The sequence below is a fragment of the Periplaneta americana genome, chromosome 3 (genome assembly GCF_040183065.1).
Source record: "Periplaneta americana isolate PAMFEO1 chromosome 3, P.americana_PAMFEO1_priV1, whole genome shotgun sequence".
NCBI lineage: Eukaryota > Metazoa > Arthropoda > Insecta > Blattodea > Blattidae > Periplaneta > Periplaneta americana.
Window position 1 is genome coordinate 95,580,918 of NC_091119.1, and position 26,919 is coordinate 95,607,836.

Below are 26,919 nucleotides of genomic sequence, written 5' to 3' on the forward strand. Positions count from 1 at the left end.
TAATTTACAATGCACTTGCTGTTAATATGACGTAGGTGAGAACAAATAAATGAACACACAAATTTGTTGAAAAAATTGTAACTTCAGTATTAACTCCGAAAATGTAGGGCTAATTTTATTTTCAGATCAGAAGTGGTGTAAGTCAAAAATGGGTAATGAGGGTTAAAGTAAACATTCTGTAAAATACAGCGCAAAGTAGCAGTTAATATTAAATTTATTTAAACTATTAGTAGTCAGTGAATAGCACGAAGGATATATTAATTGCTACTTTGCGCTGTATTTTACAGAATTTTTACTTTAACCCTCATTACCTAATTTTGACTAACACCACTTCTGCTCTGAACGGCTCAAATAATCACTGGGAATGTAAAATCAACACCAATAACAGTTAACAGTCATGCAAATTATTACAGAAAAGATTGCTTTTATATTAAATTTAAAAAGGCTCTTTTATTTCTTGAGAACTTAATACGTCTGCCACATGAATCTACACCAACACATCAGAAATTTTATCGATACAGTCCGGATTTATTCAAGAAGTGAATATTTCGCAAAAGGATTACAATACTCCATGAATTCTTGAAAAATTAACATCATGATCCCTACTTGAATGCAATATAACATTCAACTTCTGAAAAATATAAAGAAATAAACACGAATACAAAAATTATGGAATTACTTGCATTAAAAACTCTAGATACATTATCCAAAATCGGAATGGTTACACATTTACACATAAGATCTCTGCAAAAAAAAAAAAAAAAAAAAAAAAAAAAAAAAAAAAAAAAAAAAAAAGATTGTAACAGGTATCTACTTTGACATACAAATAGGTAACTGATAACTAATAAATGTTTTACAGAACACAATACGTAGGCTACCTACAACGTGGATTATTGGTTATGACTGATTTATGATTTTCTCTTGGTCTTTAGGGAATCTGAAGAACGACAAATTCGGAGATTTAAACTTGTTGTTACTGCAATTTTCGTCATTGCACACATTGCCTTTGTTCCGACCAACGAGATATATAAAGAGAAGACTATAGAGTGGCCATGTTGTCTTGTACAGCGCTCTTTGCGGTGCCACCGCGAAACACGGCAGATCTGAGCTAAGCGCCCACCTTTGTAAAAATTCGTCTGCTTACAATGTTGTTTAACGGAGGTAAGGAGTACAAAAAAACGAAGAAAAAACATGCCTATTGTGTGTGCTGCATATAACTGCAATGTCAAAAGGAAAAAGACAACTCATATATCATATTTCATGTAAATTTTATGAAGTTAAGTCCATAGTTTCGTTAATTAGCAGCATTTTTTCATGCATAAATGTGTAACAACGCCCGGCATAAACAAAATAAATGGTTCACTGGTAATGTACTTAAACTAAATACGGATAAAACCAATACAATTCCGTTTCAGACCCAGTGAAAAACAAATACAATACAATATTAAAACTGTATTTCGTCACCGGCATCCTTTATTTCTGCTCCTTCTGTCCTTACTGCTTATACAAGAAGACGATGAGCTGTAGCTCATAAGAAGTAGGCCTATTTCGAAGACAAACGATTAATCAAATAAATGGTTCACTAGTAATAAAGTTAAACTAAATACGGATAAAACCGCTACAATTCCGTTTCAAATCTAGTAATAGCAATCAAATATTAAAATTGTATTTCGACACTCGCATCCAAAATAACGCAAAACTCTGGGGTAGGTCGTATTGTTGTTAGTATTTTGACTGGAAGGACATGAAAGAACATAATTGAGCACCCACGTGCAATAATGGGGTAAGTATGACTATATTTCGTAACTACTTACCCCATTATTGTACGTGGGTGCTCAATTATACACTAATAATTATCTGTGGTGCCACAGCCCTTTAAAGGCTCAGACAGACCAGCCGGCTGTTGGCGTCACGTTCACATTTCGATAATAATTATACTTTACTGTAACAAAAAAACTGAAAGGGTGTTTTGTCATGTTTCACCCACGTTACAAGCTTGGAGGTAAAGGTTGTTTACTACATATAGGGCCTACTTTCATTCTATATCTTATGGCATAGTAAATAGTTTTGCAACGTGTAGAGACTGGGAAAACAATTTAATAAAATCATCCGAATCATACTCGTTCATTTTATAGGCAATCTTGCTGGTCGCATTTAAAAGAACCTAGGAATATTAACATTTTCTTCAGTATATTTGCTAGGACTTCTTGTCATACTACATGACAATTTTGCTTAGGTTATTCTTTTAAGCATTCCTTCTAGGAATAGCTCAAGTGTTTTAAATTTAGCGTACATAAGTTTAGATTAAGTTCCTAGCACGTATTTGACGAAATACTAGGTTTTTCCACTTCAGTTTAACTGATTTATGCAAACGAAATTAAGACAGCTGACGATTCTAATGTCAGTTATCACCACGCCCACTTTGTTTTGGGCGCATAAGTTTCATTACCGACGGTCGTTCAATTTTCTTCAAACATGGCGGCGCAATGACCACTCTATATCTTTCTCTTTCTAACTCGTTGGTTCCGACGCATGATTAAAACGTTTATAACATCTCACATCCCTTTAAAGCACGTGCTGGCCGAACGAGATTGTATCAACCCTATTACCAGTGCCTTGCTTGCCGCTTGGGCGCTAGTGTCGCGAATGTTGGCAAAAAAAGTGTTGAAGTTGCGCGACTGTAAGTATTAGACTGTGTTATTATTATAATATTAGACTGTGGTAATCACTATTCGCTGGTGCGATCATTTGGAAGAATTTTTGTGATCCAGTCAAACCGCAGGGTTGGTAACACTGGCCATCACGTAAGGGAGTTGCCCGACTTGTTGGATTGGGCATGATTCGACGTCGTGTGTGTCATTTGTAGGTAACCGGCGAGAGGAAGTGGTAAAAGTTTATTGAAATACTGGAGGAAGGTGTGAAAGAATCGACAAAGTAGATTAGTCGAACTAATTTCTAATGGATAGCCAGGGAAGAAAAGTTATTGTATGTGATAATGGAACTGGGGTACGTATGTAATTTGATTTTAATTTTATTGACATACAGTGCAACATAGTTTTTATTAATATATTGTTTGGATAAGTGAAGTTGCAGATTAAATGAATGTAGAGTATCCAACGCCCACTGAACGAATATTTCACTTTTATCACCGCCAATGTTGCGCTATAATCGTATATGCAAGGTAGGCTATAACAAAAACCTAAACTAACCAAAGCTAACCTGTCAAAGAAGCAACAAGTTATACTAAATATGTGTAAAATTGGCCTATGTCTCTATAGTGGGCGGGACATAAGTAACATTGACCAATGTAATGAATCAGATTAAAATATTACTATACCGGTGTCCCTATTTTGTGGGAATTTATCAGAATTGAATTTTGATGGATATATTAATATTATTTGTTAGGTTAGAATTCGCATTTGAATCTCATCACCTAGGCCTACTGTTCATACTGTTGTTTTTATATCACACCGTGTTCCCCTTAGAGGAATCGAGAAATAAATGCTCACCATTTAAAATCACATGAAGGTATTGTTTTGATTTACATCTGACAAGTTGCAGAAACTGTCCAAGTGTATGCACCAATGGTTTAAAAACAGTTGCTTGTTCATGCGCATGCACACATTTATCGTGGAAACAAGCCTGGTGCCATTCAGTAGAACATTCTGTCATTGGACCATTCTGCTTCATCGAGGGGACAATTAAAGGGAATGTGTAACTGGACATGTTGCAGAACTTTTGTTGTTGAGCAGCTTCTCCCAGGATCGGTTTTTCAACAACATAGGGCTCCACCCCATTACCTTGGAGCGGCTTCTTGATTGCAAACTTTCACAATAGGTTGATCGGAAAAAGAGAACCCTTACCTGGCTACCTAGGTCACCCGGGTCTATATGACTATATGATATCGGTAGTGTGTTTATGAGAATATATGTTGGCTAGATTGGAGAATGGGGTGATGTGGTCGACGTATGTGAGAAGGTTAGTGGGTTAGTTGAGGTGATATCTCAGTGACATGAGGTCAACTTATGTGAGAAGGTTAATTGGTTAGTTGAGGTGATATCTGAGTTTTATATACTCGTGTTGGTTTACGTCGGCCATGTTGTGACGTCAGAATCGTTTGTCAAACTTGACGAAAATTAAGCGATATCCTATAATATAAGAATCCCGATTATGATCTTATGAGTTTGGTAAACGAAACATACATCATGATCCATGTCATCAGAAATTAAGTACAATCACTTTGAATAAAATCTTTCATCTTTCTTGTAATAGACCTTGTAGCATGAAGTGTACAGCTACCTGTGTTCAAATGAAACCCTTGGGTCTCGTCTTGAATTACAAAACTGTAGTTTTCACTGAAATCCAATAAAATGATAGCTGATTCATTATCTAGGTGTTCTTCTAACATTTTCGAGTAAAAAGATTGTGGTTTTGCTATAAATGAATGTGGAATAAGTTTCTCAATTTTCTGTATTAGTAAATCACAAAATTCAGAGAAAGTGCTTACTTCAACAACCATATTTACTCTCTCTGTTGCTACTTACCCATTGTCTATACTGGATTGGTTCATCAGGATCAAAGTCATCTGAGAATTGTTGTTGGATATGGTTTTTTAGTACAAGATTGCTAGGGCACTTTTTACAAAGACATAGCATGCAAGTTCTGTTATGTATGTCACAAGTTATTAGTTTAATCAGATCATAGTAAGTTCCTTTCATATGAATAATTTCCAGAAGCAACTGAACATTCTAATGGATTGTACATAGACAGCATGTGTACCTAAGGATCCTGCAGGCATATGCTCTTTAAGTCTGAGGATTGCAAGTTTTGATAATCTAACTTTTTATGAGGAAATGTTGTCTTGAACAAAGAATGCAGCTTGCTTAAAGCAAGCCGTTTTTGTTTATAAATATTTTTACTTACGCTTACTTTGTCACTAATTCTGGACATTATTCAATCACTTTCTTGGTTGTCCGTTATTCGGGCAATGCTAGAATATCTTTTTCAGTCATAAGTGCACATACCTGGTATATCATATACTCAAAAATGTCAAACATTTCACTAACTTTATTCTAGGCCATGACAGTAGTACCAGTGTAAGTAGTTGGATTCCTTCAGGGATGTTAAAATGTTTAATTTTATTTTTAATTTCCCATTAACTCATCAGAATGTTGTGCTTTCTCATGTACGTTCTCTTCTGTTGACTCAAGTTCTGGTTCGGTTGTTAATTCAGTAGGGTATCATAAATTTTAGTGATTCTAGTTCGAAGTGCTTGTGCTGCTGATCGAAACTTTCACTTAGCTGCAACCAATCGGCTGTATAGGAGACATGTCTAACTGAAATGAACTGGTGTTCAGTCTACTTGTGATTCTTGAATCAAATCTGTAGACTCAGTAACTTCTTCATCAGAAGAAGACAATGTTGTGTTTTGAGTTGTGAGTGTGCTACGAACTTCACTCAAGCGTTTCCTACATGTTGGACATAATTTCTCCCCAGGAGTCACAGCTAGTCCACTGTTTCTTAATTCCTTTGCTTCTTCCAACGTTTTTTCACTTGGATGCTTGTGAATGTTGAAAATGTCACAGCATAACCTTTGATGTAGTGCAAATTGGCATAGATATTTCTCTATGTGTTTTGAACAAATAGAGTCATCTAGAGGTATGGATTGGATATGACTATGCCAGCGTATGAGTCCTATTCTTCTTGTGTCAATGTATTCAGTACCTTCAAACCACCATTATATTCTTCCCCAAGAAAGCTTCCCAGAATGCAAGGGCAACTACTACCTTTCATCTTATTTACCTAGAAGTGAACAAACAAACAGATATTGTAATCTGTTCACTTGAGTTGTGATTTTGTATTTACTGACAAAATAACCATGTGTTATTATATGTTTAAAATATAGGTTTTTAGAGAGATATAATATGGTATTATATACTTACAACATGTTATATTAAATTTTCGCTTCATATATTTACACCCAATATCTGATACACACAAATTCCACAATTTTGGACATCTGGCCGAAATCTACGGCTGACCACTAGGATCCAGAATACAAAGCAGAGGTTAAATGAAAATAGGGCCTACAATATGATTGCGGAGAGAATACGGAACAATGATAAATTTAAAAATAAAGTACATTTTGATTTCGGACAAACATGAGATGAAAATACATTGAAGAGTAATGAAATGAAGTGGAAAAAAAAAATTACATAGTATTATACAAGTGATTGTGTAAAATGGATAATGAATCTCTCAAAATCATTAGACAAATTTTGTTAATGTCCTCATTAGAAAATTTAAGAGAAAGGAGAATGGTTTTGGTTAACTTAAATGAAGTTCCCCTAGCACCAAAAAGAAGTCCTTTCGCTTCCCATGTATTAATATTCATTTTGTATCTCACTGAAGTGAGGAATACATGGGTTGTAAATAGACTTCTTTTCATCGTTAACATTATTGGCTTGTTGATCATCCTTCTCAAAACGGACAGTGGGGTCAAGAATGAGGCTTCTTTGATTCCGGCGATCGATGGCTATAATGTCTGCTCTTCTCGTTGACCCATTCTTAGCCAAGCAGTGCACTTCTTCGTAAACCTCCCACTTTGCCTTCCGAAGAGTGGTTGCGATGGAGCTTCTCACTTTATGGTGGCGATTGTTCCTCAGTAGTTCTCCTTTAGGGCAATAACTTGACTTCTAAACAATATGAGAGATAAATTGGCAATCCTGCCAACTGCTTGCTTTGTAGGCTACACAAATATCCACTGCCTGCTGGATCGCATCTTATGGCTGCTTACACTGCCTGCTCAATCAACATTTATGTACGAGCACGGCCAACTTGATGCTCCTTTCTCTTCTTTGTATATGGCCTTGACAATAGTAATCTTATTCTGAAATTGGTTAATTTCTCAATTCAACCACGAGGCGGTCTGCCAAGGATTGGTGTCCACAGAAGAAATACTATGAATTAAAATAAATGATTAAAGAGTAACACTTATAAATAATAAATAAGAAAATAATAAGTATTATTATGTTTAGCTCTGTTAATTATGGTAAAAATGTGAGCTTAAAAGCAGGGAAGATAACACAGTTTAAGTAACATGATGACAGGTGTAATTTTGTAGTTCAGTCGCTGGGTAGCACCCCTAGGCTAAATTCCGATGTTGTAAAGTAATCACTTGGGTAATTATTTACCATAACTTGTACTAAGTTTTATAATTTCACTTATTGCACCGATACATTCCACTTGATATTGCAGATTCAAGAATCATAGTTTCAAGATTTTGCAACTCAGTGGATTATAAGCCACAATCTTCGAAGGAACAAGCTTTTCAGTTAAAACTGCTGCAATGTTATCTAGAAGTGACCTAACAAATTTCACAGTAATGATATTAGTAAGTCGTTTTTTGGCCGTCTTCATCACAAATTGGGATTGCAAGAGAGGGCATCTACACAGTAACTGCTCAATTTCTTAACACAAATTTTCTAATATATTCTTGTTTGGTATTCTCTTTCGATGATTAAGCAGCTGATCTAGAATAAATTTTGCATGAATGCTACCTTCATTGGCCTCCTTATTTACATTTTCCAGTTCTTTATGTAAGTTAACTGATCTCTTTCAATTAGTTTGAGTTTTTCGGTTGTTTTTGTTATCTCATCTTGCTTCTCTTGTAACACCTGATTAAGTCATGTAATTTTCACATGCAATCTTTTAATATTTCTTTTTAGCTCGTCAATGTTGACAGTGTCTGTTTGCGTCGCTTTAAGGTCATTTACAACTGGCAAGAAGGAAATGTCATTAACTGATGTTGACCCACTCAGAACATCTTGTTCAAATAGTTAAAAACCAATATTACTAAAAGATTTGCGTTTCTTGGGTGGAGGGAGATCAGTTTTAGTAATTGTTCGTCATGGTCTTTTGACATCTGTCACTTTATACCTAGGATAATGAGGGAATATTGTTGGCACAGCATTTGGTTTTAATTGTCTAAATTTCCCATTAATCTTAGCATGCAGGCTTTCACGGCCGGTGTCTAGTTGAAATGGAGCTTTCGGGCTAAGATGCCGTGGTCTACTGGTGCAGATGTTCCCAGACATTTCGTCTACTACCGCGGCAGACATCTTCAGTGGTTAGGTCGAAGTCTTCTGCTCGGGATACCTGTAGCAACTGATAACCTGTCTGGTTGCTTGTCCTTATTTATAGAGCCGGGAATTGGACTTGGTGTTCCGTTGTCGCGGCAGTCTGCACCTGTCGGATCTCTGTGGCCTTGGACTGGCCGTGGCTTTGCGTTGTCGCGGCAGTCCGCACCTGCTCGATCCCGGTGGCCTTGGGCTGGTCGTGGCATACCGTTGTTGCGGCGGTCTGCGCTCGCTAGATTGTGGTGGCCTTGGACTGGTTTTTGTGTTCCATTGTCATGGCAGACTGCACTCGCAGGATTTCAGTTTCCATCTGTCGTACCATCGCTGCGCACAGGTTTAGTACGAGTCCGTTTCAGGACAGGATGCCAGCAGTTGTTAAGTTTCAGACCCTCTTCTTTACGGTTGAAATTGTTGGTATATTTGTGGATTTCAATCGCTTCCTGGAATAGATGGGGGAAGTAATTGGACGTGTTACTGAGGATGTCTGTTTCTTGGAACTGTATGTCATGCCTCCCATCCTGAAACGCATGTTGCAGACTTATCCAGCTGTTCCAATCTGCAGTTCCGTTGGTGTTCCGCTAATCTAGTTTTGACGCTGCGTTGTGTAGTGCCATGTATACGGCACTGCAGGAGCACGGAATCCTGTATACACCTGTAGCAACCAACATGTCTCTCTTGTCCTTTACCAATCTCAGCACAGGTCCGTAACATGAACTTCATGTTTTTATATTATTATGATGTACCAAAGTACATGTTTTTAGCTTTCATTTAAGTACCCACATGACAGTTTTTAACCACTTTAAATTTTTTGTAGAAATTCCCTTATTTTATGAAATTGCTGTAAAGTACCTTTCCATGTGCAGATTTGCACCTCCAGGCATTTCTTCTTCCAATTCTGCAGTCAACCTCTCTAGCACCTCCCTCCCCATATGTGGTAGTTACTAGGTTATGTCCATTTTCGGCTTTTCCCCCTTCAAAATTTACTAGACTCCTTCAGTGGAGCAGCGAAATCCGGAATGAGAGAAGTGGCCAACAGGCTTGGAGCTCACATATTCATTTATATCAGCCCCGAATTTCCTTGTAAGGACGCGTTTTCGCGTACATTTTAAAGTTTCTCCTCCCATTTCCCTCTCTTTCAATTCAGTTCATTGCGGGAAATCATCCAATGGCATGAAAAGTGAACTGCCTATTAAAGCTGTGTTTTTTTTATTTATTTTGAATAATTTTATTCCAATTATAGAAAATAACGGTTTTCTTCTGTTTTACAGTAACGTTTTTTTTTTTTGTTGTAAAACAATACTTGATCTTTCTTAGTTTCTTATGTCAGTGCCTAAAATGCATGACTTTTTTTAGAACATGCATTACTGGTACCAAAATTATTTTTAAAAAATTCCTAGAAGCAAATGATTCGAACCTGGGAACTCTGTGCATGAGCTAGGACAACACCTTTTCATCATGATAATATGAACCCTGTTACTAACCTATGACATAAAAGTTAAAAGACATAAATTATTTGAAAAAGAAGTTGTGGTTAACATAGCTTGGTTTGAAACACATGTTATTTCACTGCTTAATGATGTAAATTAAATCGTATTAAAATGCAGGAAACCATTAATCATTCGTAGTTTTCTGCCCAAGGGTAGATCTTTCACCACAAACCCAGCATTGTCTAATCTTTCCTATTTTCAACCTTTCTCTTAGTCTCTGCATATAATCCATATATCTTAATGTATGTATTTATTTACACTGCAAGTGGGCAAGCACCCGGTGGCAGTGGTATAAGCACCCGGTGGCTATCATCTGATATCTTCTGCCCTGAACTTTTCTCCTGTTCACCGTTCCTTCCAGTGTATCCTTCAGTAGGCAGTTTCTTCTTAGTCAGTGAGCCAGCCAGTTTCTTTTTCTCTTCCTAATTAGTTTGAGCATTACTCTTTCTTCACCCATTATTTCTAGCACAGCTTCATTTCTTATTTTGTCTGTCCATTCCACATGCTCATTCTCATCCATATTTACATTTTAAATACTTTTATTCGTTTCTCTTCACCTCGTCATAATTCCATATTTCTGCCCCATACAGTGCCTCACTCCACACAAAACAGACAATAATTCACCCACTAAACTCAGTTGTGGAAATCAAGCTGCCGAAAACTGACATAAATATGGAATGTTTAGAGAGTTCTTAGGCAAGTTAAATATTATCACTAAATTAATAAGATTATGCTATGTAGATATGCTAAAAATGTAGTTAAATAATTCTGCCATCTGTAGTCCTGCAGACAGTTGCCTAAATAAATATGTTTACCACAGGTGGCATTTCGAACATACCATCATGGACAGTTTATTCTTATTTAAACCACTATTCAGTGTTTTTACAATAGATGATGTTGGAGAGAAATTATTTACCCCTTATTAGTACATATCTAATTATATTGAAATTATTAATACATAACCCTTTAAAAACGTGTTGTGAACTTGGCTGAGGTCTCCCCATGCATGTAGATTCAATTTTCTGAGACATAGAAAATTCCAGCCAGCCATTATTTTTTGGGAGTGGAGCACTGTACAATGTATAACTGTCATCTCACTAAATCCTTCAATTTCCTTACTGAAACTAGGACCTAAGTTAAGCCAAACTAAATCGTTTGTACTCATGCTCAGAAATGGCCAGTCACTTGAGCTCCAAGCCTACTGTTTGAGATGGAACACAATACAATTAAAGCCATACGAAAAAAAAAGAAAAAAAAAAAAACAAATTAATCAAATTGAGTGACGCGTAATCAGTGCAGTGATGGATACACATTTAGAGTCAACTCTTCAGCAAGATTAAGAGCCCCTTCAGACAAGGCCACTTAACAGTACCCCACTGCGAACATGTGTTAATGGTGCTGCTTAATACTCTAAATTTTAGTAGAGAATTTTTCAGTCTTCCAGTGAACATGGACATAGAAGGAGATACATTTTTTTGTCCATACCTGTGGAGTAACGGTCAGCGCATCTGGCCGCGAAACCAGGTGGCCCAGGTTCGATTCCCGGTCGGGGCAAGTTACCTGGTTGAGGTTTTTTTCCGGGGTTTTCCCTCAACCCAATATGAGCAAATGCTGGGTAACTTTCGGTGTTGGACCCCGGACTCATTTCACTGGCATTATCACCTTCATCTCATTCAGACGCTAAATAACCTAGATGTTGATAAAGTATCGTAAAATAACCTACTAAAATAAAAAAAAAATAAAAAAAGAGATACACTTTTGGAAACTTTGCTCATACAGAGGAAGAATAGAAGAAGAAGAAGAAGAAGAAGAAGAAGAGTCTGAGTCCATTGATTGGTTTTGGAAAGGCAGATTCGAGAACTATTTCATACTTTATTTGATGATTTACATCAGGGCAATAACAAGTTTTTTTTCTCGTATTTTCGCATGTTTAAGAAATCATTTCAAGAGCTTCTAGCAGGAATTACCAATGGCATTCAAAAAAAGACACCATGGCATAATAGGCTGTATACTGTCACATTGTAAAGAATTGGCGATCCAACAGTCGTCTATTAACAGTGCCACAGATGTGCCACTCATGTGCCTGTCTGAAACCTAGTGGTTGCCACCAGCGGCAAAGCCAACCACTCAGAGTGTCTGCAGCACCACAATTCTGTGGCTGTGTCTGAAGGTCTCCATTTAAATCCATTATTCACAAACAGCAGCACTTCTGAAAGTGGCCTTGTCTAAAGGGGCTCTAAGGCAATTAAGTACAAAAATGGCTCCAAATCTCTCATTGATTAACAAAGGACACAGTACTGTATGTGAGATGCTTATGTGCTTCCTGAAAAGATAGCTTTGCATACACCCTGCAAAGTTGAAGCCGTATTTTGGTTGATTAAAGCATGGCAAGAACAAGGCATGGATGGGCTGAAAGACCACAGAAAACAGAATAGCAGACCAAAAATAACAATTCCTTAATAAGGTGCCGTGCTCGTTGAAACTACAACAATCCTTTCCTTGCTATGGACAGTGTAGTCTCAAAACTAGAACTAAATCTAAGCAGAGAGATGGTGCAATGCAGACTTTATGCTGTCATCATACATTATCTTCGGGCTGTAAGAAGAGATATTATGTTATTAATAATTCATATAGAGCTCAGAGTAGGTTCTGCTTTGCAGAAATTTCTTACTCCTGGAAATGCATGGGAAACAACTATTTGGTTAGATGAGAAGTGTTTCTTCTATGATTGTGGGAGGAATTGAGGTGCTGGAACCTGACGCATAAGATTTCAACATGAATTCATTCAGGAGACACACTTATTAGGGCGAGGTATTTGCAGTATGTTTGGTTGGGTTTGTGGTTCTTGACCAGGAGAATTGATTGAGGACACTTCAAAGATGAATACTGTGGAATACGAGGAAATTCTGCATGATATTCTTCTCCCAAGTGCAAGAATGATTTTTCCGAGATATGTGCTTTTATTTGACTAGTGCATGACGATAGTCGTGTGCACACTGCAGGACGCATTCGGGAATTTTTAGATTCACCACCAGACCTTATTGTGCTTTAGTGGCCCCCAAAATCATCAGTTGGAAATATTATAGAGAATGTGCAAGCCCGCATGGTGAACCAGTGGATTCCAGAGCAAGAAAGAATAAGAGCTGCTCTCCATTGCCATTGCCGAAACGTTTGGGAAGAGCTTCAGTGTCATCCTGACTTCTTTGAACATTTAATTAATTCAGTGCCACATCACTTGAGGGATGTGATAGATTGCATTGGTGACAGGATTAATTATTAAATATGAGAGAGAGGGATTGAGGAGTTAAATGATTTTGTTTCAAATTAAAAGTTGTGGCTTTAAAGATGTGTTTGTTCAGTCTTCTTTGTTTACTTAACCACACTTATAACGACATGTTAACAGTAGTTTTATAAATACAGTTTGTCTATATATGAAACTGAAATTTAATTTTTTTTTTTGTATGTATTGTCTTACAGATGAGATAAATGCAAAGAGTAGCTTCTTTCCCACAGTCCGCCACTGGGTCTATCTTGTTTACTTATCGTATAATGTGCGTGTATTCTGTCTCAAACAATAAGATTTATTCTGTCTCGAACAATATGACTTGGAGTGCAAGCGATCTGTTTACATTTTCCAACAATTTCTGAGCATGAGTGTATAAGGGATAACTCCTGTGTGGAACTGCAATAATGACTCGAGACTTTACCAGAGTAATGATGTCCATTTTCTCTATGCTAGCTCTCACATCGGAGCAATATGCACAAGCAACTGACAACTAGCAATATGCGATATTGCTGATTTCAGTCTGTTTACATTGTAATGGGTGCAGTCTCTCACACTGGAGCAATGTGTTATCGGCTTTGCAAAAAGGTTGCTGAAAAGTGATACATATCGCATGATTAGAGCAACATTTTTTTTTTATTGGTATGAAAAGTTTGAGCTTCAGACTTCGGAAACATCTGCTACAACAATCGAGAAATGTCTCACGATTCTTCCAACAATTTCAAATTTTCAGTGTTGTGGAATTGGTAGAAAACTACCCATTTATTTATGAAACACCCTGAAACTGTGAATGGGACTATCAGACAAGGTGGAAAAGAGGAAGGTGAAGCACCAAAGTCAGCATGGTGAAATTACATTTCTTCCAGTTTTGTTGCAACAGTTATAATGCTGTGATTTGGTTCCCAGAGCCTCGTTTGTTAAAAACGTTGCACCACGGGAAGATGAGAATGGGATTTGAATAGGAAAGGTTATGAAATGCAATTCACTACTCCTTGCAGTCCATTTTATGATCAAGGAAAGCACTAAACACCCTGATCAGATTGGTTGACTCATGATTTGAACCTGGGACCTCTCAGTTGTAAGTCAGTGTTTCAAAATCCTGTTTTGTTAAACCTACCAACTAAATTTAATATGAGTACTATATTTCTTCACAGAATTAAGGTACGGCCACACGTCGGCACTTTTGCAGCGCTGCAGTACAAAAAACTGCACAACTCTTGTACTGAGACATGTGAACAATGGTGCAACCCGAAAAGTAGCAACTGCCAAACCCGCTGCCCGCTACTTTTCCATGCTGCACGCAGCTTAAAAGTAGCGACGTGTGAACAGGGTTCTCAGGGTTGCAGCCGCAGCATTTTTGATATCGGTTTTGTTGAAACTTTTGCTGCGGTTGCAACCAGTGTTACCACCCAAATGTGCCAATGATACTTTTATTGTTTGGATATATTTTAATGTTAAATGTGATGAAAATAAATTATTTGTAACAGTTATTAAATACACAACACAGTCTGAGCATAATTGCTGACGATATAATTCATTTTTTAAATTTTCCGTAGCATAGTTCCAAACAGGAGGGTTGCCAACATTGATTACGTGAATATACTGTTGGTTATCATTTAAGTATATAGGCGTTTTTAAAAGCTTTATAGTAAAAATAATGTCAATTTCTGAATACTAGATACAACAGAAAAGCAAATAATAGATAAGGAAGCTTTCGCATGAGTTCTTTAATAATGCGAACATACGAGGCCTGTCTAAAAAGTATCCTATCTTTAGCCAGAAAAAATAATTCAAATACCTGACGGGGTTGGGACCCTAATCCCCTTCAAAGTAGGCCCCTTGTGCTTGCACACACTTAGCCCATCAATCCTTCCACTGCCGGAAGCACCTCTGGAAGTCTTCTTTTGGAATGGTGTTCAGCTCCGTCGTCGCGTTCCGCATTATCTCTTCTCTACTCTCAAAACGGGATCCTTTCAGTGGTGTCTTCAATTTTGGAAACAACCAGAAGTCGCAAGGATCCAGGTCTGGAGAGTAGGGAGGTTGGCGAACGGTTGTAATTCCATGTTTGGCCAAGAAAGTGTGGATCAATTGGAATGAATGTGCGGGGGCGTTGTCGTGATGCAAGTGCCAGTTGTTCGCCGTCCACATGTCTGGTCTTTTGCGCCGAACTGCATCATGGAGTCGCCGGAGAACATCGTGATAGTACTCCTTTGTCACCGTTTGTCCTTCCGGTGCGTATTCATGATGCACAATTCCACGGACATCAAAGAAAACAGTCAGCATCACCTTGATTTTGCTTCGCATCTGCCGCGCTTTCTTTGGCCTTGGAGACTCGGGATGCTTCCATTGCGACGACTGTCTTTTTGTTTCTGGGTCGTACCCGTACACCCATGACTCATCTCCAGTTATCACGGTGTTCAGAAAACCAGGATCAGTGTTGGCAGTGTCCAGAAGGTCCTGTGCAACGTCACGACGGAGGTCTTTTTGTTCCGGGGAAAACAACTTGGGCACGAATTTCGCAGCCACTCGGTTCATGTTCAAATCATCACGCAAAATTGCATGTGCAGAATCTTGACTCACTCCAACCTCTTCGGCAATCTCCCGCATGGTCAAACGACGATCTGCCATCACCACATTTCGCACCCTCTCAACAACAGCTGCACTCCGAGCAGTTTGGGGCCTGCCACAACGCTGCTCACTCTCCGCTGATGTGCGGCCATCTTTGAATCGGTTGAACCACTCCTTAATTTGTGTTACACCCATCGCATCTTCCCCAAACACCTGCTGAATCTTACGAATTGTTTGACTTTGAGAATCACCAAGCTTTTGACAAAATTTGATGCAGTATCTTTTCTCAATTCGTTCAGTCATCTTGCGAGAAAACTAAATCCGACAAACACTTAGAACAGCACCTTACTTGGCGACCACCAGCCAGTGACTGGCACAAGCGAATGCGGTGAAAAAATTCAAGCATGCGCATTACGGTTCCTCCTTCCACCGTGCACAGTGGCGCCGCCTTAGAATCACTACTTTGCGCGGGAAAATTTAAGGTCGGATACATTTTAGACAGGCCTCGTAACCACAAAATGTATATTGAGAAGTCAACACGGAGATGGAAACCTGCAGCATGACTGCGGCTGCAAAAGTAGCACCTTGTGTGTGAACAGACTCGCAACCTCCAGTTGCAACTTTTGCAGCACTCGGGTTGCGCAGCACGAAAAGTAGCGTACAGCATGCTACTTTTAGCTTACGTGTGAACACGACATGCAGCTTTTGCAGCTGCAGCACAAAAGTTGTGCTGCAAAAGTAGCGATGTGTGACCCTACCTTTAGTCTGTCAGGGCATTTATGTTTAAATTTTTGCGACGTTTTGTCCCATGATTTCATATCCTGTATGTACGTATTGCAGTCTACAGTATATACTTTCCTGTAGATCTTCATTGCACTGGAATGAACAGTGATAGATTGCTAGCAGAGGTAATGAAAATACTTTACAAAAACCTACCACTGTCTTCGTCCACCACAAATTCAACTTTGACTCAACTATAATTTTAGCTACCATGTGAGGTGGAAAACTGATTTCCAAGCTGTTGGGCTAATGATGCACTTATTTTCAAAGCTGTATATTATATTACTACATGGTTACTTGAATTGTTCGTATTGTAGAAATTCTCGTTGTCAGTTGCACATTTTAGAATTACCCTTCTGACGGTATATTGTTGTTGCTTAATGCTCGGCCCTTGGCGGTGAAGCCATTAGTGCGCTTGCTCTTCAATATTTTCCTATTATGGATCTAGCAGGTAAGGCATTACAGGTTTGAAGATGGTCTTCAATCGTTTCTTCTTCTTGATCACATAAAGGACAGTTTGGGTTATTGTAAATTATGCTTCTCTAAACAGTTGTGTTCTGTGACAAGATTGAATTTTGCTACTGCATTCTGTTGGTATGTTAAATTTAATTTCCTGGATGAACACTCGAATTCAATTTGACAGACTTTGATCTTGCAATATATTTCACAAATAATGGATGGTGACATTGGGAGTGGAAGGAAAAGTTTCGTCACTCCTTCTGGGATAAATTGGAATTAAATCATTGAATTACAATCTTTATGTCTCCAATATATACCCAAACGTTATACATTGCTATGTAATGCAGAATGAATGTAATACTGAGTACTGGTATACAACTTATGTCAAAATACAGTGCATCTTTTTTAAAGTGTTTACACTTGCTGGATATCAGTTATTGCCACTCATGTTCCATGACATTACAGTCTCTTGAGAAATGGGTGCACATTCAGCCATTTGCGACACTGTACAAATAATGTCCTTTCATTAGCTGTAATGTCATTAATATTCTGCATTTTTGTCTGTCTTTTCTTATTTTACTTATCACTTCTTATATTTACTAGTGCTGTTGATCAATCAAAATATTTAATCGATTAACTATTTGAATTGATTACACAACTTTTAATACTGTATCACTTCGGAATATGTATGATGAGACTTTCTTGTGTTAAATTTTAACGTACCTTGTTTACATGTTTCGACCTATTTATATATTCTCAACATACAACTCAATTTCAAAACACATACACTCTTTGACTCTACACTATGAATGCACCCTCACAGGAAACTAGAGGCGCCAAGACCAACAACGACCAGTTCTGAAGATGACCCATAAATAGGTCGAAACATGTAAACAAGGTACGTTAAAATTTAACACAAGAAAGTCTCATCATGCATATTCCGAAGATTAATCGAGTTTTGATCGATTTGAAAAAAGTTTTAATATACTGTAATACACAATTATTGTTAAATTTAACTTGTGTTCTGTGACAAGCATAAGTATTAAATGTTGTATATCTGTACTATATTGTATCGTTGTATTACAAAACAACTATTTTAATTATTTACTAAATATTTATTATGAGGCTTATAATTTATTGTGTCAATTTCTCTGGGAATTTTTGAGACAAACACAGCGGTTCCCAAACTTTTTCGGCCACGGAGCCCTTTTTGAAGCAGAAGTTTCTCGTGGAGCCCCAAGAAATGTTTACTTTTTAGTTTTATCTGTCTACGTTCTATGAAGCATATTTCACACGATACATAAACGGAATATGAATATATATATCTTAACTACTTGTTAATATCATTTTGTAGATTTAAATAAATTATAGCCAGTACTTTTTTACTATTGTTTCCTTTATATATATATATATATATATATAGTAAAAAAGTAGTAAAAAAGTACTGGATATAATTTATTTAAATCTACAAAATGATATTAACCAGTAGTTAAGATATTTAAAAAATGTTACAATGTTACATGTACACCTGAAGTTAATGTGAAGAATGTGCCTGTTTCTTGCAACAGAGTTTGTCAATGTCCGGTGTCATAGAAGTCAGTTGAAGACTATATCGTCTTCTGTATCCAAACAAGTTTGATATTTTGTTTTTGTAGCCGTGTACCTCGAAAAGGTCGTTTCGCTGAGGTACACAGTACCAAAAGGCAGTGAGAGAAATTTAGCTTTTGAACTTAATATCAAAAGATCCTCCCCTAACTTAGCCCAAAATTTGGGAAATGGTTTGCTTTTAAATTATGCCTGACAGTGGCTGTTCGAAACCATGTCTATAAGGACCTCATATCTGAAGCAGTGAGGCCTACTGGTTTTGAGATCACTGGAAATGGATCTACAATCCACTCATATTTCTTTAGAATCGATTCTTGAGTGTCCCTTGGAAAGTATGAATTCATATTTTGAAGCAAATGGTCAAGGTGTTCTTTCATCATTGCTATGAATGAGACATTCATTGTTATGTTATTTTCTTCTATAAAGTTTGAATTCACTGAGAAACGTAAGATCCTTATTGTCGATGCTTTCTATGTAGAACGCTATCTTTTTCTTCAGTGCGACAATTTCGTCATCAGCATCGAATATAGTCTTCTGTTTACCTTGTATGTATGTGCTGAATTCATTTTTGAAAAAGTCTGCCAAATAACATAATTTGTACAACCATTCCTGATCATTCAAATAATCTGCTAGCAAACTGTTCTGGTAATTCAAAAGTGAATAAACTTCCGTTCGAAGTTCATGTAATCGGGACAACGCTTTACTGCGCGACAACCATCGCACTTCTGTGTGTAATATTATTAACAATGTCTTGTGTATGCTATCCATATCTTGACACAGGATTTTAAGTAGTCTACACTGCGAAGGTCGTGCCTTAACAAAGTTGATAATTTTGACGGCGTTGTCTAGTACCTGCTTTAATAAGCTGACATTTTTTCGTGCGAGGGCGTGTTAGTGTAGTACACAGTGATTACTTGTTCAGTTTTTAAAACTTTCTTCATCCTTGTAACCGCCAGCAACAGGACCTACCATGGCCTTTGCGCCATCTGTGCACACAATGCAATTGTCCCACGGTATCGAGTTTTCAATGAAGAAGAAAAAAATTTCAGTACCTCCTGTAGAGGATGGCAATGGCTGCAGAACAAAATATTTCATGAAAGAACCTGAAAATTCATACCGCACAAACATAATTAACATAGCTAATCTGGCAAAGGCCGTGGATTTGTCAAGTTGTAACAAAAACTTCGTTTAACTGATACGGAAAATCATGATATTTTTACGTCTTTTCATATGTTCTGGATTCCATTATGCACAGTGTTATTTGATAAGGGCACACTGGAAATCAAGTTTGCAGTTTTCTCGTCCACCATGCACTTCACTACCTTCACTAATAGTGGTTTCATAAGAGTTCCAACAAGGGTGAGATTTACCAGCAAGAGCCTGGTCATGACTAACCAAGTACGACGTTTTCAGTGCTTTCTCGTTGTTTGTTTTTACACGAGGTAAAATTTTGTCTGAACTGCATGGAGTTCGTCACTTTTTCTTTCGAAGTAGTCTGCAGTTTTATTTGTGAATTCTTGAATTGAGAAATGCCGTCTAAGTTTGGCAGGGAACATAGAACTATTGGGAAAAACTTTGTTACATATCACACACTGTGAACGTTCATCAGCATACTCAGTGAATCCCATGTCCAAATATGAATCACAATATTTTCGTTTGTTACTTTCAATACCTCTACACTAGGCATCGTAGACTCAGAGACAGGATCATGTTCAATATATTCGCAATATCTTCTGTGAAAGTAATATTATAGCTGTTGTTATCTCCTTTTGACTGAGCACTGGTTGATGGCTAATGACTCTTAGGTCTTAGGGAGCCCATCTTAAGCAACAGTTCCGGTTCAACGAAAGTTTAGCTAACACATCTACTATCAAATTAACATGCAGGTATAGAGTATATATATATATATATATATATATATATATATATATATATATATATATTTTTGAGGTAACGTAACGGTCAATAGATTGTAGATTCCACGTACCACGAATAACAAACGCTGCCTGCCCAGTATATAAAAAATGAAATAGATTTCGAGAATCACTGCATACTTGGCAAGCAAGAAAGATCGAGATAGTTACAGTGACGAGTAGATCTAATATTAATGCTTCCATGTAGCAAGAAGAATGCAAACTACATTCTCAGAAAGTATTTTTCGCTTGATGGAAGTAGTTTCCGTTTTCCCCGCTAGAGACTAGATGGAATTAGCAATTTTTGTCATCTTCATAATTTCCGCAGACGGAGCCCCTAAGAATCATTCGCAGCACACTTTGGGAACCGCTGGACAAACAGAAATAACAAAAAGTATGAAGACTTACCTAGTTAATACTACTTCATCCATGATTTTAAACATGAGTGCATTCACATGCTCTGAATTAAGTGCCGCTCTACATTTAGTAACAATGTTTCCTGCATCATTAAACACGAAAAAAACTTTTTTTTCTGTCAAGCACTTCTCCACGATCGTTAAATTTAAATCCAAACATTTCACAGAGTTTACCTCTCAAATTCTCATATGACATAATGGAGTTTACACTTTTCACAGACCAAATAAAACTGATTTTCTTTCTTTATCAAACTAAACACACAACTTTCATATGCAAACTCAGTACAGAAACTTCAACTGCAAAAGTACAGAGGTTGAAACAAGACTGGCCCCTATTGTAATCGAATGACCAGATTTCAGAAAAAGGAAAAAGATTAGTTACGCTCTCACTTGCACACAGTTTAGGCATGACTATTTTATAAGGGATGAGGGGAACGAATCCCAGAAAAGTATGTATTTCATATGCTAGGAAGATGAGCTGACTACAAGGTGGAAGTTTTCTTGGAAAACCATAAAATTTAATAAGGGTTTCGCATTGTGTTTCAACTTTCAATAGAGGTAGACCAGGTCACTGTCCTCATATTTCCATCTCTTTCTGAAGTGTTTGTGCAAAGATTTTCCCTATGCTAACTGCTTTGCAGTTAGAAAATAATTGTACTATTGTGTTTTTAAATAAGCAATTTCCAAGAGAGGAATATTGTCGGAATTTCTAGTATGAGTTTGTATTAACAAAATAATAATTAATATCAACTACAACTGATTAATTTTAATCAACTCGATTATTTGATTAGGCCTAAATATTTTTGATCGATTAATCTTACGACAGAAATTGATTGATTAATCGATTAAATCCCACAACACTAATATTTACCTCTGATTGAGGTTCTGGCTTATATGTAGCTTACATCTGTTATCAGGCAGTACATCTCACTTGACGATATGTGTTGGAGAAAGAGGACCGTTTTCGCAAAACTTGCTAACTGCAAAATTTTCAAAATTGAGATTTTGGTGGATTAGTGAACATAAGACAGGCCTCTACATGATGTTAAAAAGCTTCTTAGGAAAATCTTATTATTTCCTGCACAGTAGTGTGTTAAAGTGTGATCGTTTTTTCAAAACTTGCTTTCTGCTAAGTGCGAGTTATAGCAAAACTTGGAGATATTTCAGTTTTTTGTGTCTCCTATAAAATTTAGTTTTTACAGTTAGCAAGTTTTGCAAAAATGGTCCTCAATTGTTTGTATACATCTGAAGTCTGAATAGTGTAATATATAGCTAATCGGCGATGTATGCAATGGAGGGAGAAAGGAACTGGCCATCCTACCTCATTATCTCCTGGCCTAGTTGCCTCATGAGTGATGCCTTGTTGGTGTCACTTGTGGAGTCCAGACTGTCTTCAGACAGTTACCAAACAACAACACTTCTTATATCACCTTTGGGGCAGTGAAATATACCAGATGATGGCAGAAGTGGAATGTTAATGTAGTGACTAGTGTTCATTATGCTCTTTAAATGAAATAGCTTTCGTTACACATACATTATCTTGCAGTTCGTGAAATGCGGATATGCAGGCTCCAACTTTCCAGCTCACATATTCCCATCAATGGTTGGGCGACCCATTATCCGTGCAGTCAACAAAATTGGAGACATAGAAGTGAAGGTAAGTTTTAAAAAGTGAAATTATGATGCCAGTTTGGTTAAGACTAAGTGTCCAAATAAACTCAACTGTGACACTGTTTCAATAATGGCAATGATTTCCTTTCACATTTATAAGGTTCTTCTTTTCCTATTAGCAATCGGGAAAAATTAACTATGATGAAAATATACTCATTTGTTCAATAGTAATAATTTGCCCAGAGTTATTTTAAATAATGATAATAATCAATTTATACATGGGTTCTAAATAAAGTAGTGCCAACACTGCTGGGAATAGGTCATGTGCATTTGCATGTGATACAAGACAACTGGTGATCATAGTTGGAGATATTGTCAATGTATTGAATGATAGAACTGGTTGCTATGACAACAGATGTTATTGTGCGTGGTTAAATGTAGAGCACTATTTTAAACTGCTCTAAAGCATGTTTACTAAACTTGAGCACCAATCGTGGATAAAAACCGAGGTAGCCCGTGGTAGAAATGCACGCCAATGTCATCTAGGGTTACTTGAAGCTTGTGGCAACGATACAATACTGTATCAGACAGTTGCAAAATGAGTCTCTGCATTTCGTACAGGTTGAAATGAAGCAGACGTGGCTCTCACAGGTCGCCCATCCATTTGTGACGAACAAGTGGATTAATGCGAGGTCTTCTTGCCGTTGACCATAGCTGGACTGTACGAGAATTATCCATCGAGGTTGGACTCAGTCATCAAACTGTGTGGCACATCCTGAAGAGAAATCTCCACATGAGAAAAATTGGAGCACGCTGGGTTCCTCATAACCTGACAGTAGCATAGAAGTGGCACTGATACGCTATAGCTCAACTCCACCTACAGAGATACCACAACAAAGGAAACATATTCCTGCAACATATTGTTTCCATAGACTAGATGTAGGCCCAGGCACACGAGCCTGAACTAAAGCGTCAATCTGATGAATGAAACCACAAATGATCACCACGTCCAAAGTGCGATATGAACCCTCTAGAGTGAAAGTCATGCTAATAGTGGCATACAGCAGTGAAGTGTTATCATTAGCTATGCTATACCTCAAGACCAAAGTGTCAATGCAGCTTATTACCAACATTTTCTCGAACACAACCTATGTCCAGATATGTGGTGCAAATGTCCACATTTCTTGAGAGACAATCCACCTTTCATCTTGCATGTCAATGCTTGTTGTCATGTCGCAGGAGCAGTGGCTTAATTGTTACAGAGATGGGATTGGGAAGTATTGGAACATCCTCCATATTCCCCTGACATGAGTCCTTGTGACTACGACTTGTTTCCATGATTGAAAGAACCACTTAGAGACAAGAGGTTTCCAGATATTGCATCAGTACTTCATGCAGTAGTGTAGTCCTCAGAGAGATCAACAGAAACAACCTTGCTAAAGACATTCAGTGGTTACCACGGATTTGGCAAAAGATACAGGAATATGCTGGTGATTATATTGAAGGGCTGTAAATGTATTTTCCTTGTAAGTTCAATAATATGTTCATACTACCTATGTTGGCACTATTGTATTTACAACCCTCCTATTTGTACAATATTATTATTCCTAATTAGAATTCTTTCAAATATACATGTGCGAGCATTTTGTAACAAAACTGACAAACTGGTAGGTCTCAGGACAACCACTGCAGATGATATCTCAGTGAGATAGAATGCCTTGGACACATCCTAGGAGCCTGCCCTTATGGCAGAACATTGCATATACTTAGACACCATGCAGTCGGAACTAAATTATCGGAATTACTGACAATAGCAGTAACAGGTACACAGTGAATCCCTGTCTCAGGATATGATCATTGATCCCCACCATCAGATTCGGGACATACAGAGGGCAGCCTGAGACATACACGGGGAGAAACAGGCAATTTACATTCCAACCATTCCATATTATAAAGACCATAACCAACTTAATGATATCAGTGTCACAGGCTTTGTTTGGTGCAAGAGGAATGATAGGGCCTACCTAACTTCTCATATGAGTTCTAGGAATGCACAAAATCTGTTCTAAATAATCTGGCCCTCCTCGTAATTAAAGAGTCAAACTTGTATGAAATCACCGATATGGATTTTAACTACTACTGGGCTGTAAAAACTGATGAGCCATTATTATTTTTCTTGTTAGCTTTCACTGTTCGTTTCCTTGTTTGTCACTTCTGTCACTATGTTAACTTTCATTGTTTGTTTGTTCGTCTGTTTTCTTTTGAATGTTTTGTCTAATGGCAGCCTCTGATTTGAGGAAGCTCTGATAAATATTGAAATAAATAACATAGCTGAAATTACAGCTGTGAAGCCTATTTGACCTTCTGCCAAGCGAATTCTGGAGATTAATTCTGATCACTCAGTGCTTACATGAGATAGTTTCTGCCAACAATGTAAATAGACACACAAGAATAGTGTTGCAATTTGAGTTTTTCTCTGACCTGTGAGTATATACAAACTTCGTTGCCTGTGAAAAAAAATGAAGTTACAGCATAAGGAAAGAGATCTTAATTATATCCTCATTGAATTTTTCGAAGAATAGAGCTTTTCTATAGAATTCATAGCAAAGTAGCAGCAATTGTGATAGTGTAGTGATATTAGTGATGTGGTGACAGCATTAGCAATGGTTGTGGAGGTAGCAGCATCGTAACAGTTTTTCATACAGGCTGTGATAAGGAAAGGAAAAGACTCCACAAAAAATGAACATATCATCACTGTCTTCCAAAGAAGCAGCAGTAGAGGTTAGGTAGTGATAGTTTCCTAACAATTTTTCATACAGAAAGTGACAGGGAAAAGAAAAAACCCATGAAAGGTGGACAAATCATCACTGTCTATTACATAAGAAGAAAAAGTACTGATAGTATTAGTGGTAATGGTAGTACTGGTAGTTGTGGTGGTGATAGCAGAAGCAGCAGCAGTAGCAGTTTAGATACATATAATTGAAATTATACTGGATTATGTGACATAATTTCTTTATGTAATGTGTGCAGCTCTTCATAGAAGTAAGTCTCTACAATTTCGGTATTGCAGTGATATTTAACATAATTAACATGTCCATATTCTCTGAAACCAACACACAATCATAGCACCAGCTACTCCTAAGTGACAAATTGAACAATTTAATATCAAGACCCTTGGAAGACACATATACACATAAGCATATGCAATAGAAGGAAGACCATCAGTCATCAGCAATAAGAGTGCAGACATGGAGTAAGTGGAGCTGTGACTGGCAGTTAGTAGTGTAGATAAGGCAGTGTCCTAAGATTAAGTTAGACATAGTAAGATACAGTTTAGAAAGTTGGAAATGGAATCTGCTCGGAACACGAGAAATTGCTGGTGGAAAGATTGCGAGAAGAAATAAGAGTATGTTTTCAGAAAATAATACCTTCAAAGGAACAAAACTTATAATTGCAAAATGTCAAGATAGTAATCAAACAATAGAAAGCTTTGAAGTTATAATTGGAAGACAACAGGGAGAAGATTGAGAAATTAGTGCAGGAAAACAAGCAAATGAAAGAGAAAGTTAAATATTTTGAAGATTTCAAAGGAAGAGAAATCTGATAATTTTCGGAATGAAAGAAGTTGGATGCAAACATGAAATGAAAACATAATATGAATCAGTATGCAACATATGCTATGAATTTTAAACTTAGACATTAGAGAAGGAGCTTAGGACAGACATGTAGACTAGGGAAAGGAACAAATCGACCAGTCCTAGTGAGATTTATAAGTATGATAACCAGTGGCGGCTGGTGGTTTGAAAATATGGTGGTGCACAATGGATATCGAAGAAGAGTTAAACATACTTTACTTTAAAGTTTAAAACCGTGTATACCTGAGGGCGTATACATATAAAGCTAATTTATATGCAATTAATAAGTAAAATGACTAAATACAAGCATACCTATTTATACAGAAAGTCCAAAAGTGGAAGGGATTGTGGGCAGAGTTTCTACGTTCTATATATTGGGATTTAACCTCATGAAAAACATTTGAGCACAGAATCGTCATCACAATGCTACCAAGTACAAAGTGCAACGTTTTCGTTCATAAAATTCAAATGCAGCTTTTGTAGCCTGTCGGGAGATAGCAGCACTTATTCTCAGAACGACAACTCTTAGAACTTCAAAGCAAAATACAAGCTCCTTTATGTATTGTGCCGTTTGTGTGCATGTAGATTGAGAAAGTAATATGCGAAATATGCGACTGTTCGTTGCACAAGCCGAATGAATACTTTTTCATGCTTATTACTTCGGACAAATGTGTAGTTGAAACAGATACTTTCCCAGTGAATTTAGTTTCTTCTGCACTGACGTTGGTGTCCATGTCAGGGAGTGCGACAAACCATTCTCAATGAGGAAAGCAGTAGACCACGCCTCTAACCCCCCTGTCCCCGCACTAGCAGAACATCTCAATAAACTACCTTCCATAGGTTTTCAACATCTCTGCAAACCAAGAGGCTCGGAGGCTCCTGCAGACGTACAAAACAAGACGCCAGCTGCAGATAGTCATGAATGAAAATTGTAAAATAAAATAATATTTTTAATAGTAACAAAGCCGGGAGATTAGCAACATTACTGGGGGGTGTACAAACCTGCAAGCCCCTTGAGAAGCTG

General features: G+C 37.4%; 1 protein-coding gene across 4 annotated transcripts in view; it reads left to right on the forward strand.

The window, feature by feature from the left end:
- The first annotated feature begins 2,776 nt into the window (after nt 1-2,776).
- The window catches only part of Arp2 (Actin-related protein 2), a 61,304-nt gene continuing 37,161 nt past the window's right edge, over nt 2,777-26,919 (forward strand). For 3 of the 4 annotated variants that reach the window (XM_069820979.1, XM_069820981.1, XM_069820980.1), the window contains exons 1-2: nt 2,777-3,006; nt 22,196-22,306. In XM_069820979.1, the coding sequence (XP_069677080.1) occupies nt 2,959-3,006; nt 22,196-22,306 (159 nt within the window). In that variant the 5' untranslated portion in view covers nt 2,777-2,958. The remainder of the gene's footprint in view (nt 3,007-22,195; nt 22,307-26,919) is intronic. The other variant, XM_069820982.1, reaches the window with a different exon arrangement.